An 18,342-nucleotide genomic window follows, 5' to 3' on the forward strand; every position below is an offset into this window, starting at 1 on the left:
TTACTATTATTAGAATAGGCACAATAGCCTCAGTCTCCCTGAGGGAAAAAAAGTGCTGCATGGCCTCATTTTAAAACATCCTCTAGCACAACACACTTAACAATAATTAGCATTATGTGAAATTATTTAAACTGGAAATGTTTTCAGTTTGGTGCTTATAAATTCTACTTCACCTAATTAACAAGTTAGACTTCTTTATGAAACCAAGAAGAGAGTATAAATTTAGAATACAAAAAATAAAAGAGATATCAAGGCTGAAATTGAGAAATCATTAAAAATAAGCATAAGAAAATGTTAAATTTGTAAGGACCCTTAGAGATCAGCTAGTTAACTCCTAGATTTTTACGTTTGCACTTCACTTTCTTTGATGAAGAACTGAGGTCAAATTCATATTTTATGTAAGAGGGTAAGATAAAAACCAGAGAGATTAAACTACACTACTACACTATAAAATGGATTAAAATGTATAAATGAAACAAGCGAAACAAAATTTTCTGTTTTATACAAATGCTAAGTATTTCAAGGCTATAAGCTTACATTAAGTTTATCTTATCAATATTTTTAGTTTCACAAAATAGTCTCTGGCAGAAAGCTAAATACATGACAGAAAAGTCATGGAATGGTTTCAGTTTTTAGAGAATTTTTTTAAAAAATCAACATTTAAATTACTAAAATGAAGTCAAAGTATGTGAAAAGATTTATTTGTAATGGACAAATAACACGTGCTACATACCTCTTTCTTTCCTCTTTCAGTGAGTGCTACTCCATACAAAAACAGTAATGTCAGGTAATAACCAATATTAATCTGATGTGCCTAAAAATATAAAATATACCGTAATTATTTAGACTATGCTACTTCTCAGTATAGAAAGCTTAATTAAGTACCCTAGGCCTATTTAATAACTATTAAAAGGAGCTAAATTATCATTTTATTATCAATCATCTAATAATCACTACAGAATTCATTTTGGATGTATTTAATAATTAGACCCAGAAGAAAGACAGTTAATAATATCAAAATAAAACATTAGAGTTTGAGCAAAAAAAATAAAAGCAAATGCCATCAACATTTATTATACTAAAACTTTCCAAAAAATTCTAATTCTCCATTTTTCTCATTGTATTTTAGGTGAAGAACACTCTGTTGTTGTTGTTGTTGTTGTTGTTACGTTAGTCGCTCAGTTGTGTCCAACTTTTTGCAACCCCTGGACTGTAGCCCACCAGGGTCCTCTGTCCATGGATTCTCCAGGCAAGAATACTGGAATGAGTTGCCATTTCCTTCTACAGGGATTGAACCCATGCCTCCTGCATTACAGGCAGGTTTTCTACCATCTGGGCCACCAGGGAAGCCCCTAGAAACACTTTAGATAATAATAAATAGCCAAGTATCTACCATACAGCTTAAAAAGCACAAGGATCTCTTATCAAAGCTTTTTACTCTTCCTGGGTGGTTTTGTTATAATACTGGAGTGGGGTGCCATTGCCTTCTCCGTTATAAAACAAAACTTTGTTATAAACAAAGTTTATCACTTATTTAATGAAAAATTGAAACACAAATATTTCCTTCATGTCCTCCTTAAGAGGACCTTCCTGACCCAGAGCTCAAACCAGCGGCTTTTGTCTCCTGCATTGGCAGGCAGGTTCTTTACCACTAGTGCCATCTGGAAAGCCCTTATTTAAAAACAGCCTAGGCCAAATTAGAAATGGAGAATAGACTGGGGATTTGGAAGAGTGAGGATGGTAAAAGGTATATGTGACTATAAAGGGGCAGCAAAAGATTTTCATGGTGATGATATAGCTCTTTTATCATGATTGCAGCAGTGGTTACAAACATATACACTTGTGACAAAATGGCAGAGACCGATACACACCTGTACATAAAAAACCTTATCATATCTGGTCTGAGAATGTTATCCTTTGAAAGGCCTGCTTGCAAGTCTGACCCTTGGCTGGTGTCTGGAAATCTGGATTTCAAGAGTGTTCCCATTGTTCTCCAACAAGGGTGGCTCACTGTGCTTAGACTATGCCAGAGATGCAACTTATGCTGAACATCAGGAAGTTTCTTCTGTGAGTCTGGAATTTTGTTACATTTTAGACAGAGGATCAGAGAAGGCAATGGTACCCCACTCCAGTACTCTTGCCTGGAAAATACCATGGACGGAGGAGCCTGGTAGGCTGCAGTCCATGGGGTCACAAAGAGTCGGACACAACTGAGTGACTTCACTTTCACTTTTCACTTTCACGAATTGGAGAAGGAAATGGCAACCCACTCCAGTATCCTTGCCTGGAGAATCCCAGGGATGGGGGAGCCTGGTGGGCTGCCATCTATGGAGTCGCACAGAGTCAGACACGACTGAAGCAACTTAGCAGCAGCAGCAGTATATATATCACCTCTTAGAACATATCCTGAAAGTCCTAAAAAAAGATCATTTTTCCATCTCTGTGTACACTATTATAATATGGGAGTGGTGTCTTAGGCTGCTTTGTTTGATGTCTGGGTAGTCCTTACTTGAAGATAACTCTAATCCATCTTCTACATGTATGCAAAACTTAGCTTACTTTACTGACCCAATTATTCAAAGAACTGCCTTTTCCTTTTATGTCCTATTCTATTGGTTCTTATTTTTGAAGCAATGTTTACGTTTCCTCAGATTTTTCTCTATTTCTAAAGTATCATTTGACCTTGAATGTATGTCATGTCAATTGTATCTCACATGATTACACAGATAAAAGAAGTTCTAATTTTTACAAATACAGAAATATCAGTAGAATTACATATAGAAAGGATAAACAAAAGGTCCTATTGTATAGTACAAGGAACTGTATTCAACATCCTGAGATAAATCATAATGGAAAAGAATATAAAAAAAGTATATATAACCAAATCATTTTGCTGTACAACAGAAATTAACACACTGTAAAATAACTATACTTCAATTAAAGAAAGAATTATCAGTAAAAAGAAGAGATGTTTATTAATCAGGAGGAAAGGAAGAAGCAGTTTTTGAAGTTCATATCTCATGTCTAACTGGGAAAGCCCATTTATACTAGTTCAACGTTCTCTATTTAAGATGAACAATTTTATGGTAGGAAAAGAAACTAGAATAGGCTCATTAAAGAGATGAGGTCATGAGAAAGTACAAGACAAATGCAAGAAATCAATTTATATGTATTTCTAGAGGTAAGTAAGGAAAATACAAATTGGCCTACACCTTAAAATAAGCATATACTGGATGCTCTCTCATTGAAAAATGTTGTCAAATCCACTATTTCAAACTTCCAAAAGAAAATACTTACAGTATAATTAGTAGCTTGAATGTTCCTAAGTGCTGCTTCTAGTCGTGTTATTAAGAAACGTAAGGTCAAAGCAGGAACAATTTCCTCCCCATTCTGGCTATTGGCTACCACTTCTCTCTGTGAAAAATAATTTGGTCAAAAATTTCCTTAAGTTACAACAAATATCAACATTTATTTTTATTAAACAAATAATATACACTCATCATAGAAAATCTAAAGAATAAAGAGGCCTTAAAAAATCCACACAACCTGGATAAAACTGTTCTTATATTTGTTTGTTTTTAAGGATTTGACAAATCTTTATAACTACTTCCTAAAAATACTGAATACCAACTTTGCAAAAGAATTGGTAATGTCCACTCCTACTTCAGGGGAAAGTCATAATCCCACTCCCTTCTGACACCTTCTATTCTCTAACATAGCTAAAAACTTCTTTCCAGCCCTAAAACTCTAGTAAGGAGGAAGGTTGCTTTAAAAATACCAACACCAGGGCAAATCATCTTATGCTGTCATCTAATTGAAACCAAGTTAATATATAAATTATGTACCATAGTTTGTTACTTACATGGATAAAATAAAGGAAGACCTATGTCTTATCTTTGTGTCCATTCCCCAATGCTTTGTACCCCAAAGTGCTTGGCTTAAATTACATTCTTTGTTTAATGATTTACTACTATCTAGGGGGGAAATTTAATCTATACTTTAACTCAGTTTCCAGTTTCCAATATTCTCCTGTTCTTCTCCTAGGTTAATGAGATACTTTACTTCAGTCTCCATAACATTCAATTTTCTCTATCAAAACACATCCCTAGTTAAAGTAATACAGCATTATCTTTTTAAATAGTGTCTACACATTGACAGTTTTCAAATTTATATTTTGAGCTCAGAACTATCATCTGAATTTCAGACTCATCTATCCAACCATATACTCAATAATATCTCTTGAATTTGAAAAGGTATATAAAATATAACACTGAGGCTCTACCTTTGCCAAACAGTTTATGTCGTTTCACAGCAATGCTCTCAATCAGAACTTTAAAAAGCTGGATAAAGTACAATTTTTTTTTTTAAATTTTGAAAGCAATGGACTACCAAGGCACTAAAATCTATGGGGCCAACATGTGAGAGAGGAGGAAGGCCAAGAGACAAGAGACTGATCTTGCAGCCACTTTTTTTTTCATAATGCAACTGCTGTATTCAGTTGTGGCTGAGAGGTTGAAATGCTAGGCAAAGCTTTCAGCAAAGTTGCAGAGCTGGGAGGGAAATTGGGAGTCTATGACCTACCAAGGAACAGGGTCCCTGGTAAACACCTTATTCTTTTGGTTAGAATCCTGAAGAAATTTACCCTTAGAGTAAAAGTATCTGTTTTGGTTCCAATTGGAAGCAGACCCTAACACAAAGATATGCAAGTACTTTATTTGAGAGGTGCAGAGAACAATGGTAGTGGAGTGAAGAAGGGAATCAGGGAAGAGAAAGCAGGCTTTAAATTAACAGGTGTGTTATTAAGCTAGTTACCACAGTGGCTGACTAGGGTTAATACAACAGAAACCATTGAAAAATTCAACCCCAGTGTTATTCAACTTAAGGAGCGAGAGAACTGGGATTTTTAATATAGTAATTCCCAAGGCTTATTGATGGTGTGCTTTCTGAGGTCAGGGAGAGACCTAATTCCTTGAGATCTCTAAAATTCTGTGAGAATTATAGCTTTCTGCAGTTCCAGGTGGCACAGTGGTAAAGAATATTTTTGCCAATGAAGCAGACTCAGGAGACGTGGGTTCAATCCCTGGGTGGGTAGATCCTAAGAAATGGCAACCTGCTCACAGTATTCTTCCTGGAAAATCCCATAGACAGATAAGACTGCTGGGCTACAGTCCATGGGGTTGCAAAGAGTTGAACATGACTGAGTGAAAGCACACATGCATGCAGTTTCAGGAAAAAAAAAATAAAAGCTTGAAACATAGAGATGTAGATACTGAAAATTAGAAACTGTCCAGAGTATACTGAAATGATTCAAGGAGCCAAGGAGTATGGGCAGGGCATTGACAGTATCTGCTACAAAGGGTAAGCCACAAACAGACACTTCATAGAACAGAAGTGAAACTTCAAATCATCTCAATCCCTAGCTGAATTAAGTGATCTGTAAGAAAAGCACAAATAATCATTACTAAGAAAGATTCTGCCTTGTTTTTCTAGTTCTTCTCAAAAGAAGGTTGCCTGAAACCAACCCAGGCAGCCATTGTAAGTAGCAGAATTCTGTACTGACTTATAATAAACATATTTCAGGTGAACAACATAGTGATTTGACATTTTTCTTATGACATCCTCATAAAATGATGACTGCAATAACACCAGTTACCATTCAGCATTATACCATTCACCATTATACCAGTTATAATATTATTGACTATATTCTCTAGGTGTATATTATATCCCCTTGACTTATTTATCTTACAGCTGTAAGTCTGTATCTCTTAATCCCCTTCAGAAAAAATAGATGATTATGGAATTTGTACTGAAGCCTTCATGTTCATTTATTTATGAGTTTGGTTATTTTTGCCTTTTTTCTTAACATTCTTACCAGGCATTTGTTTTATTCTATTTCATTAGATTTGGCTATCTTTATTCTTTTTTTAAACTCTGCTTTTAATTTGCTGTTCTTTCTTCAAACTCTTGAATTTTGTTTAGATGACTGGTATTCAACCTTACTTCTTTTTCTACTATATGCATTTCAAGCTACAAATAATCCTTGCAGGACAGCTTTTATCTAATAACACAAATTATGATACATATTTTTCATATATTTTAGTTCCAAAATGTATCTAATGTCCAATATGCTGGCTTCCTTGACCCCTAGATTAACTAGATTAGAGGTATATATCTTAAGAACAACGATTTTCTAGTTTGTATATCTGTAACTAATTTCTAAATCAATTGTACAAAGGTTAGAGAACATGCTCTGCATGTTTTGATTCTTGAAATTTGAAGAGACTTGCTTTATGAACTAGCACATGGTCAAGTTTTATAAATATTCTATGTGTATTTAAAAAGAATATATTTCTTGTCACTGTTGGGTTCAATGTTACATATATATAAATGAATTAGACCAAATAAATTAGACTAAGTTTGCTACAGTTCTACTAGCTTTGTGTTCACGTTCTATCACTTATTAAGACAGCTGTGATAAAATCTCCCTCTGGGACTGCTGATTGGTTCATTTCCCCTTTAGTATTATCAATTCTTGTTATCTTATACAAAAAATTCCTGAATATATTTGGGTCTACTTCTGGAATTTCTCTTCTATTTTCCAGACTTGTCTGTAGAGTCAAGAGCAAGTAACACAATCTTTTAGTTATTAGAGCTTCATAGTAAGTTTTAACTTACTATGAAGTGGGCAAACTCCCAGCCCTTTGTTTCTACAATGCTTTAATAATTTTCTTGGCTATTCTTCCTTTAATTTCTGATTTGAACTTTAGAATTAGCTTTTAGTAAATAGAAAACCCTCTTGTTATTTTTCTTGGAATTTTGTGATATTTGTAAATTTTAATTTCAGGAAAATTGGCATCTCTATCACACTGTGTCTTCCTATATCTATTGCTTCCCATTCAGGTCTTCATATCTTACTTTTTAATAGAGTCTTAGAAATTTTTACTTATTATTTTAATATAGTATTGATTTCTAAACTTAAATGTGAAAAAATAGGTGTTTCAGGGTACCTGCTACAATGTAGATTCCCAGAGCTACCCCCAGAGATTTTCATTCTTTGAGACTACTAGTATGGAGGTCAGAACAGGTTCATGTAAGTGGCTTAGAAAAAACTTTGAGAAACACCAGTTTATTTCTTGTGTACTTCTTAAGTGTTTTCCTGGGTTTTTATCTTTTTTGTTGCTATCAGAAGTACTTTTCTTTCCTTCTTACCTTCTAATTGGCTATTGTTTATATAATAAAGGCTGCTGCTGCTGCTGCTGCTGCTAAGTCGCTTCAGTCGTGTCCAACTCTGTGCGACCTCAGAGACGGCAGCCCACCAGGCTCCCCCATCCCTGGGATTCTCCAGGCAAGAACACTGGAGTGGGTTGCCATTTCCTTCTCCAATGCATGAAAGTGAAACGTGAAAGTGAAGTCGCTCAGTCGTGTCCAACTCTTCGCGACCCCAGAGACGGCAGCCCACCAGGCTCCTCCGTCCATGGGATTTTCCAGGTAAGAGTACTGGAGTGGGGTGCCATTGCTACTGATTTCTATTTCATATTGTGGTTTCTAGGTGATTTTCAAAAGATGAGAGGGAAAAAGTGGCATTATTCTATCAATTTCAAACCAGAATTCATATTTGTGGTATATTACCTCAGTTAAGGCTATAATTATACATAAAGTCTTTGGATATTTTTAGAGCTTTTTTGAATTTTTAATCATAATAGTATTAATTTGTTTCATGGAAATAATTAATAATATATTCTTTCACAGAAAAAGTAAATGTGGCCTTTTTAGGACACCTATGGTGTTCTGTCTCCTTCCCCCAATTAACTGTCACAAAGAAGAGTGATAATCATTTTCTTTAACTTTGGGAAATTTCATTAATTTACAAACTGATGGCTATCTTGTGTCAAAAGCGTCACAAATTATCTAGAAAAACCATAAGATGCAAATCAACAATCTATTCTCTAGAATATTTATCTCATTAAAAATCCAGAAGTCTTATTATTTTCTTTATATTTTATATTTTTAAAAAGCCATCAACATTTTACAAATTTGGAAAGCTGAAAGCAATTCCTTCTTCCAGAACAGTATGTTGCCCATTATTAGAATTCAACCCTAGACCTTATAAGCTAGTAACAGCTTATCAGCTACTAACCCACATCCTTACTATTATTCTTGAAAGGCTAGCATCAACTTTATTTAATTAATAAAAGTCTAAGCTGAAACCAAAGCCCTTCATAAGGTGTAAGATAGTTTCAAGAACTTAAGTGTCACTGTTACGGTAAAGAAAGAAGGAAAGAAAGGGAAGGAAGAGGACAGAAAGAGGAAAGGGAGAGAGAGAATGAGAAAGGACAGGAGGGAAGGAGAAAGGGTCATTGTAAAGTAATAAGAGACACAAATATTGATCTGTCCCCAGTTCCTGCCAATATTTGGTCTTTGACTCTGGTTCTAGGCACACAGCTCCTAAAACCTTTGGAATTTCCCGGATGACAGGGAAGACAGTATCTTTTGTTCTAAAGTGGTAACTCTTGGTGGGCTTCTGGATGGACACTTGAGCACCAGAAAGATCAAGCCATGATTAGAAATTTGGAACTTTTAGCACCATACCCCTAAAGAGGGGAGGGAAGCTGGAAGGTAAATTAATAATTAATACATCAACATACCTACATGATGAAGTCCCTATAAAAATTCTAAGACTATGGTGTTTGAAGAACTTCCAGTTTGTACATGCCAGGAGAATGGTGAACCCCAACTCCAAAAGGAGAGAAGTTCTTGAACTTGAGACCCTTCCTTGCCCTATGTACCTCTTCATGTGATTGTTCAGCTGTATCCTCTATAAATCACATCCTTTATCATGTAATTAACTGGTAAATGTGTTTCCCTGAGTTTTGTGAGCTGTTCTAGCAAATTACTGCACCCAAGAGGGATCATGGCTGAGAATACAAGTGTTCACTGACTGGCCAATGGATAGCCAGCCAGTCAGAAGTACTGGGAAAATCGAAGACAGGTGATTGGCATCTTAAGGGGAGCAGTCTTAGACTGGGCTCTTAACTTGTGGGATTGGATGCTAACTCTAGGTCGATAGTGTCAGAACTGAAGTGACTTGTAAGACACCCAGAGAATGCTAGAGAATTGACGGGTGTGGGACTAAACCCACATATTTAGTGTCAGAAGTGGTGTGAGTATGACCGTAGTGTGACAGTCAAGGAACACAGTGTGTCATATATAGAGAGCTATACTTCTGCCCCAAATACCAAATTATTATCTTACCTGCATAGTTTGGAAGGAAAAATCTTCTTGTAAGAACTTCTTGACGTGAGGAACCACACCTTTTGGTAGAGTGTTAATTGCTTTCAATAATTTCTTCACTTCTAATAGTAGGTTAACAGGGACAAGATCAGTAGGTGTGTCCTTTTCCTGTTTGTCCTAGACAACATTTTTTAAATTTACACAATTATTCATGATCTTATTTACTCCAGTATTAAAACCAGTTGATGTATTTCTTAAAAAGTACCTTTCCATGCTATATGTGATCACTTTGACAGACTACAGAAAATCCCCGTAAGACATTCTCTCTTTTCTCAAGGAATGTAAAACACAGCCAGAAGTTTAAGATCAAAACTCAAGAAGCTTTAATCTAGGGAAGACCATTATAAACACATTTATAAGTTATAAACAAAGCATAGATTCAAAGATGGGAATAATTATATCTTTTTTTACTGTGGCAGGATGGGAAACATGAATGATTTTAGGCTTAAATGTGAGTTAAGCCTCAAAAAATGATTGCCCTTGAGAAATACACAGCATGTAATGAATTGGTCCATTTAAAGGCATAAAAAATGCTAAGTTTAAAATATTAAATAGGTTATTCTACAAAATAATATGAAAACTATCTCCGATGATAGTGCTTTTTACATTATGTGACTAATGCTTCAGCTACTACATACAGCAATTTGAAAATGAATGCAGTTGTAATACTTTATAAATAATTAGAATAATATAATTTACACCTAACCTCAATTCAGTCAGAACTGAATAAATAGTAATAATCTTGGGATTTCGGGAACTGATACTTATAGACTTAATAAAGCTGTAATTAACGGTTAACTGATAGCTATATAGTCAAGTCTTGCTGAATTTTCTATTAACATTAATTGTGAGAAACGAGTGGGCAACAGAAATGAATAAATGTCCTGGAACGGATGGATGATGGCCTTCCTTCAAACCTTAACAAGATACCACAGTTCTTACACCCTGCTGAAACTTTGGGATTATGAATATGCAGCCATTGACCTATGTATATAAAAACATTTTTACTGCAGAGGCCATTTAGAGTCACTGAGAAAGCAAAACAGTCACTGGTATGGGGTGACTCTGACTGCCAGGTTTCTAACAAACCTGGAACTACCCAGAAAAAAAAATAAGGTCCAATGCAGGACTACTCCTCCTCCTCTCCCCTTCTGGGTTTGAGTCTTAAATTGAGATTCCTTCACCACCTACAACACCAAACAAATACATTTTGCATTTTATGGTACACTTCATTATATTTACATCCAAAAATGTAGGAAATGTCAACAGTTTGTTAAATCTCAGTAAAGAGTATATGTCTTCACTGTATTCTTAAAATTTCTTGGTAGGTATGAAATATTTCAAAAAGTAAATTAAAAAAAGCTTCTAAAAAATAACCAAACAAACCTTTACAAAGAATGATCATTGTCAACAGTGCATGTATTTCAAAGTAAAGATCAATTCTGCAGTCAAAAGTCATTGCAGGATCATCTAAGACTAATTACCAAATTGGTACACAAGTAAGATCATGGCATGAATTAAATTTTTTCAACAGGAAATACTATAAGCTTCATGTTTGTTAAACAATCTTATTATAAACACAGTTATAATTTTTAAGTTGTCAAATTAGCTGGACTCAATCTATTTTTGCAAAATAGATTTAGCATCTAAGCCAAACTCAACCTGAACTTTCTACTCCTTTGCCTATGTATTCTGAAATCTGTATCTAGAAATGGCTTTTCTAGATCCAGTCCCCCTAGTCCAAGTGTATATCCCTTGGTATATTTGCATATGTTGTACTTTCTCTGCAACATTCTTTTAATAACCTTCAGTTCAGTTCAGTTGCTCACTCGTGTCCGACTCTTTGCGACCCCATGAATCGCAGCACGCCAGGCCTCCCTGTCCATCACCAACTCCCGGAGTTCACTCAGACTCCAATCCATCGAGTCAGTGATACATCCAGCCATCTCATCCTCTGTTGTCCCCTTCTCCTCCTGCCCCCAATCCCTCCCAGCATCAGAGTCTTTTCCAATGAGTCAACTCTTCACATGAGGTGGCCAAAGTACTGGAGTTTCAGCTTTAGCACCATTCCTTCCAAAGAAATCCCAGGGCTGATCTCCTTCAGAATGGATTAGGTGGATCTCTTTGCAGTGCAAGGGACTCTCAAGGGTCTTCTCCAACACCACAGTTTAAAAGCATCAATTCTTTGGTGCTCAGTTTTCTTCACAGTCCAACTCTCACATCCATACTTGACTACTGGAAAAAAATTAGCCTTGACTAGATGGACCTTTGGTGGCAAAGTAATGTCTCTGCTTTTCAATATGCTATCTAGGTTGGTCATAACTTTCCTTCCAAGGGGTAGGTGTCTTTTAATTTCATGGCTGCAGTCACCATCTGCAGTGATTTTGGAGCCCAGAAAAATAAAGTCTGACACTGTTTACACTGTTTCCCCATCTATTTCCCATGAAGTGATGGGACCAGATGCCATGATCTTCGTTTTCTGAATGTTGAGCTTTACACCAACTTTTTCACTCTCCTCTTTCACTTTCATCAAGAGGCTTTTTAGTTCCTCTTCACTTTCTGCCATAGGGTGGTATCATCTGAATATCTGAGGTTATTGATATTTCTCCCGGCAATCTTGATTCCAGCTTGTGCTTCTTCCAGCCTAGCATTTCTCATGATGTATTCTGCATATAAGTTAAATAAGCAGGGTGACAATATACGGCCTTGACATACTCCTTTTCCTATTTGGAACCAGTCTGTTGTTCCATGTCCAATTCTAACTGTTGCTTCCTGACCTGCATATAGGTTTCTCAAGAGGCAGGTCAGGTGCTCTGGTATTCCCATCTCTTTCACAATTTTCCACAGTTTATTGTGATCCACACAGTCAAAGGCTTTGGCATAGTCAATAAAGCAGAAGTAGATGTTTTTCTGGAACTCTCTTGCTTTTTCCATGATCCAGTGGCTGTTGGCAATTTGATCTCTGGTTCCTCTGCCTTTTCTAAGACCAGCTTGAACCTCAGGGAGTTCACGGTTCACGTATTGCTGAAGCCTGGCTTGGAGAATTTTGAGCATTACTTTACTAGCATGTGAGATGAGTGCAATAGTGCAGTAGTTCGAGCATTCTTTGGCATTGCCTTTCTTTGGGATTGGAATGAAAACTGACCTTTTCCAGTCCTGTGGCCACTGCTGAGTTTTCCAAATTTGCTGGCATATTGAGTGAAGCACGTTCACAGCATCATCTTCCAGGATTTGAAATAGCTCCACTGGAATTCCATCACCTCCACTAGCTTTGTTTGTAGTGATGCTCTCTAAGGCCCACTTGACTTCACATTCCAGGATGTCTGGCTCTAGGTGAGTGATCACACCATCGTGATTATCTGAGTTGTGAAGATCTTTTTTGTGCAAGTGAATACTATAGTTATGTTAATATATTTTTCTAAGTTACCATACAACTTTTATAAACTTTATTAACAAGTGGACATCATTCATTGTATAAAGCTATGTAGAAAGTAAAAATTGCATTAAGAATCTATCAAACAAATCTCTCTCATCAAGGTTTCACTAAATATAAATACATATGGCATTCACAAATGTGTCTGTATCTTTTAATCTACTATAAAGTCTATTGTTGCTGGTAACAAGCACTTTATATTAGTGTATCATTAAGTTATTTATTTAGAACTGGAGGTTCTGACAGTAAAAATAAAAACAGGAAAAAGAATTAAGTTCCAAAACAAATCAATGAAATTTCTTACTAAATAAAATTCTTTGTGTATGTTTTCTTGCCATGTGAATAGTGTTCATCTTGTTTGAATTTTGCTTAAAAGGATAAATAAGGGATATCTTAAAACTGATTATTGTGATGTTTCTGGGCAAGTTAATTCACTTATCTACTAATTTAACTTACAGTGAGGATGGATGCTTATAATGATAACTTTGAGACACAAACATCAATTATGAAAAAAAGATTTAGTGATGACCACATAGGTAGGAAAAATTTTAGCAGATAATTAAACTGATTAGATTTAGTATTCTATTCTCATACAACATTAGTTAACCAAGTTTTCTCTTACCAGTTGATCAGTTGATTTTTCTACCTTTTTCTTGGTTTCCTCTGTAGCCTGCTCTTCCAGAGGAAGATCCCTATTTTAAATGAAAAAGAAAGGTATATTCAGAGCCATCCCCTTACAAAGAACACAATTAAAAATCTTTGATGAATTTTTGCCTGTATTAGTAAAGACTCTAACATATGAATTTTTGCCTGAAATTTTCAACAGTGTAAACAATACGTACCAAAGCCTGGCAATAGTGGTAGGTGCTATCTCTCTTTAGGGACTCATGACAAAGAAAATAAATTATTCCAAGTCCTTACTGGATGGTGGCAGAGAGAACAGAAAACTGATGTAAAACAAACACACAATAGATCAAAATAATGAGAAAAATTAACTTTATAGCACTGTTTCAGTGTAAAGGAAAAAAGGCTGAAAAGATTGATATTTTGTTTTGTGTGTGCATGCCTGTATGTGTTTTAAGAAAATAATTAAGCTTTGGGAAGTGTCTATCTTACACAGTTCTTTTTTTCCAGCTTCTTAGCATCAATATTATCTGGTTTTCTAAAGTGGCTTTTGTAACTGAAGTAGAACAGTATCATATTTAGAAATTATTTAACTATTTCTGTAGAAAGGAATAACAAATTTTGCTTTTGTCATATACTTGAAATGTGAACATATGCAGTATTGTTTATTGAACCAAAAATTTATTTATAAAATTGCTTTTGCCTACATACAGAACCATGATACAAGATTTGAGAACCATAACATAGGGTCATATATGATTTATATAATTTGCTTAATTCTATATGCTAGCAGAGAGAAAACTGAGGTGATAAACCTTTCAATTGATTTATTCAGAATTGTACTTTGTAAATATCCTATTTCACTTCACATTTATATACTCATTTGACTGACAATCATTTATCATCTACTATGTGCTAACGGTGTGGATCACAATAAACTGTGGAAAATAATGAAAGAGATGGCAATACCAGACCACCTGACCTGCCTCTTGAGAAATCTGTATGCAGGTCAGGAAGCAACAGTTAGAACTGGACATGGAACAACACACTGGTTCCAAATAGGAAAACGAGTACGTCAAGGCTGTATATTGTCACCCTGCTTATTTAACTTATATGCAGAGTACATCATGAGAAACGCTGGACTGGAAGAAACACAAGCTGGAATCAAGATTGCCGGGAGAAATATCAATAACCTCAGATATGCAGATGACACCACCCTTATGGCAGAAAGTGAAGAGGAACTAAAAAGCCTCTTGATGAAAGTGAAAGAGGAGAGTGAAAAAGTTGGCATAAAGCTCAACATTCAGAAAACGAAGATCATGGCATCTGGTCCCATCACTTCATGGGAAATAGATGGGGAAACAGTGTAAACAGTGTCAGACTTTATTTTTCTGGGCTCCAAAATCACTGCAGATGGTGACTGCAGCCATGAAATTAAAAGACACCTACTCCTTGGAAGGAAAGTTATGACCAACCTAGATAGCATATTGAAAAGCAGAGACATTACTTTGCCACCAAAGGTCCATCTAGTCAAGGCTATGGTTTTTCCAGTAGTCATGTATGGATGTGAGAGTTGGACTGTGAAGAAAGCTGAGTGCAGAAGAATTGATGCTTTTAAACTGTGGTGTTGGAGAAGACTCTTGAGAGTCCCTTGCACTGCAAGGAGATCCAACCAGTCCATTCTAAAGGAGATCCGTCCTGGGTATTCTTTGGAAGGAATGATGCTAAGCTGAAACTCCAGTATTCTGGCCACCTCATGCGAAGAGCTGACACATCGGAAAAGACTCTGATGCTGGGAGGGATTGGGGGCAGGAGAAAAAGGGGACAACAGAGGATGAGATGGCTGGATGGCATCACCCACTCGATGGACGTGAGTTTGAGTGAACTCCGGGAGTTGGTGATGGACAGGGAGGCCTGGCGTGCTGCGATTCATGGGGTCGCGAAGAGTGGGACATGACTGAGTGACTGAACTGAACTGAGGTGCTAACTGATTTTGTCAGGGGAAACTGGGACAGATAAACAGTACAGAACTGTCTACACAGTGAATGTTACAACAAAAGCTGATTTATACACACAACAATATTTCACAACAGGAGTCAGTGTCCTTTAAAAATGTCATGGTAAAAAGAAACCTGGTAACTGTTTTTTCCTGCACTTCTAAGCCCCATTCCTAAAAGAAACACAAGGCATCTGTGTTATCAAGGAAGGAAATGGCAACCCACTCCAGTATTCTTGCCTGGAAACCCCATGGATGGAGGAGCCTGGTGGGCTACAGTCCACGGGGTCACAAAGAGTCAGACATGACTGAGCAACTTCACTCAAGCAGTCTTCTGAAGCCTGTTAAGGTTTGAGAGAGTACGAAATGTTCTCAAAAGGTATATTCTACCTGTTGACTCCACTTTAGGATCATTTACCTCTTAACCCAGTAGTTCTCAGTCCCAGATTTAATGCATATTAAAATTATCTGTGAAGCTTTGGAAACATCCAGATTTCCAAACCCTACTTCAGAACTTCTTAAACAAAAGTGTGGAGCATTAGCTTCAATATGTTCCATAGGTTCCATGACAAATTTTGATGTAAAAATTTGACTAATCTGCACTTTTTCCACAACATTAAAAGTGCTCTAATAAAAGTTTCTAATGAAATTCTATTTGCTACTCCAGTAGCTTTGTCTTGGGTCCTCATTTAGTGACACTTTCTGCATTATTTAACATTATACATCATATACTCCAACCCTCCTTGAAAACCTCTACATACTTTGCTGCTACTGTGTCTTCTCCTAGCCCCTCAGCTGTCCACTTATCAGCTTGTACCACTGGCTATCCCTCTTCCTTTCATTTACGTTATTATTATTTTAATAATATTTACATAGAACTGTATATGTTAACACTATCAAACCATGCTCCCCATGTATTAGATCAGGACGGTACCCAGTGGTCATATATGGCATCTACTTTATTTTATTGATGGGTAAATTAATGCCCAGAGAAGTCATACACTAGAAAGCAGCAAAGCTAAAACAAAGTGTAAGACTAGTTTTTTTTTTGTTTTTTTTTTTTTGTTTTTTTTTGCTATTCGGCTACTTCTACCATCTGTGTACTTTATTCTGCTGCTGGGGAAAGCTGAAATTTTGCTATAATAATAAACCTGAAATATACATAAATAGCATATAGTAATATTCATTATTTATTCCTCTTTCTTCTTACTACATTCTCTGTTTAAATCAATCTCATTTATGCTCAGAATGAAAAGTGAAAGTGAAGTCGCTCAGTTGTGTCCGACTCTTTGCAACCCCATGGACTGTAGCCTATCAGGCTCCTCTGTCCATGGGATTTTCCAGGCAAGAGTGCTGGAGTGGATTGCCATTTCCTTCTCCAGGGGATCTTCCCGACCCAGGAATCGAACCCGGGTCTCCCGCATGGCAGGCAGAGGCTTTACTGTGGGAGCCATCAGGGAAGCCCATGAATAAACACCCTCAAATAGGAATCAGGTTCTTCTTATTCACTATTTTTACCTTCAAGTCTCCAGCTCAACATCTGATACAAAGTAGGCACTCAAATATTTACTGAATGTATGAATATACAAACAAATAAATAAGAAAACTTCCATGAATTCAAATAGTAACCCATTCCAATGATTCACAAATCTGTATCTGCAACCTTAATTGTTCTTTGATGTTACAGCTACATATTTCCATCCACCTATTTAACAATGTCTGTACGACCATCTTAGCAACACCTCAATCTGCTCATATCTAAAGTTGAACTCATTATCTGTCCTCTCTTACTTTCTCAACACACATTAAAACTGTTCTTTTGTGATCTCCATGTTACTTAACAGTACATATTTCCTTGTGATCATTAGAAACCTTCAACCTATCTCTACTTCTCCTCTGCCCCTTTTCTCATAACTCTGCACAAAATAAAGCTAACTCCTTATCAGGTGTCAAACTCCTCCCCACGAATTTATCTTAAATACTTTTTTCTTGCTGTTTTCTCAGCTAAACAACCTCCCACGTGCCCTGCTTCTACATTCCTCAAAAGCCATCTTTGTCCTTTAAAGCTCAGTCCAAATGTCACTTTGTAAAAACCCACTGAACCCCCCAGTCAATAATTAGTGCTTCATTCTATATACAGCCACAGCGTTTCTACTATAATACTTATGCATGCATTTTGCCTAAAGATAAAACAATTTTTTATATATCTTCTGACTATATTATAATTCTAAGTTGTTGTTCAATCGCTAAGTCACGTCCAACTCTTTGCAACCCCGTGGACTTTAGTACACCAGGCTCCTCTGTCCTCCACTATCTCCCGGAGATTGCGCAAATTTGTCCACTGAGTTAGCAATGCTATCTAAGTACACATATTTTATTTTAGTCTTATTCCCTAAGTGTCAAGGAAGTAATTAAATAGTTGCAAAAACAACACACTGCTTATTATATAAGATAGGGCAAGGTGGGAAGGAGATCTCCAGTACTAATCAGCTCTTTACTATTTTATGGGAAAGGTCTAAGCAGTATGAACTTTCCCTAATTGGAGGGGAGAGATTGACATTTAGCCTAGGCCCAGTTGAACCACTCAGTAGTCTTCTGTGTTATACTAAGGCTACTTTATATAAAATGGAAAAAATAATAGCATCCCCTCTTAGAGTTGTTATGAGGTTTATATGGGTTAAGGTTTGTAAAAGCATTCAAAACAATGCGTGGCAGAAAGTAAGTCTATTTAGTGTTTCTTGCTCAGTCGTGTCCGACTCTTTGCGATCCCATGGACTATACCCAGCAAGACTCCTCTGTTCATGGAATTCTCCAGGTGAGAATACTGGAGTGGGTATCCATTCCCTTCTCCAGGGGATCTTTCTGACCCAGGGATCAAACCCAGGTCTCCCACATTGCAGGCAGATTCTTTACCATCTGAGCCACCAAGGAAGCCCCGAATCTATTTAAAAGCTGGTTAAATGATAAATAAAACATTACTTTGTTGTGAATGTCC

At 36.4% G+C, this 18,342-nt stretch overlaps 1 protein-coding gene across 18 annotated transcripts in view; it reads right to left on the bottom strand.

Annotated features, from left to right (window-relative positions):
* The window catches only part of DZIP3 (DAZ interacting zinc finger protein 3), a 120,762-nt gene that overhangs the window by 89,434 nt on the left and 12,986 nt on the right, over window positions 1-18,342 (bottom strand). For 16 of the 18 annotated variants that reach the window (XM_040225046.1, XM_040225069.1, XM_040225021.1 and 13 more), the window contains exons 3-6: window positions 13,350-13,419; window positions 9,256-9,411; window positions 3,298-3,414; window positions 734-814 (exon numbers count right to left, since the gene is read on the bottom strand). In XM_040225046.1, coding sequence (XP_040080980.1) covers window positions 734-814; window positions 3,298-3,414; window positions 9,256-9,411; window positions 13,350-13,419 — 424 coding nt within the window. The remainder of the gene's footprint in view (window positions 1-733; window positions 815-3,297; window positions 3,415-9,255; window positions 9,412-13,349; window positions 13,420-18,342) is intronic. The other 2 variants (XM_040225028.1, XM_040225036.1) reach the window with 1 other exon arrangement.

Source organism: Oryx dammah, unplaced genomic scaffold, assembly GCF_014754425.2.
Source record: "Oryx dammah isolate SB20612 unplaced genomic scaffold, SCBI_Odam_1.1 HiC_scaffold_2, whole genome shotgun sequence".
In the NCBI taxonomy this organism is placed as follows: Eukaryota; Metazoa; Chordata; class Mammalia; order Artiodactyla; family Bovidae; genus Oryx; species Oryx dammah.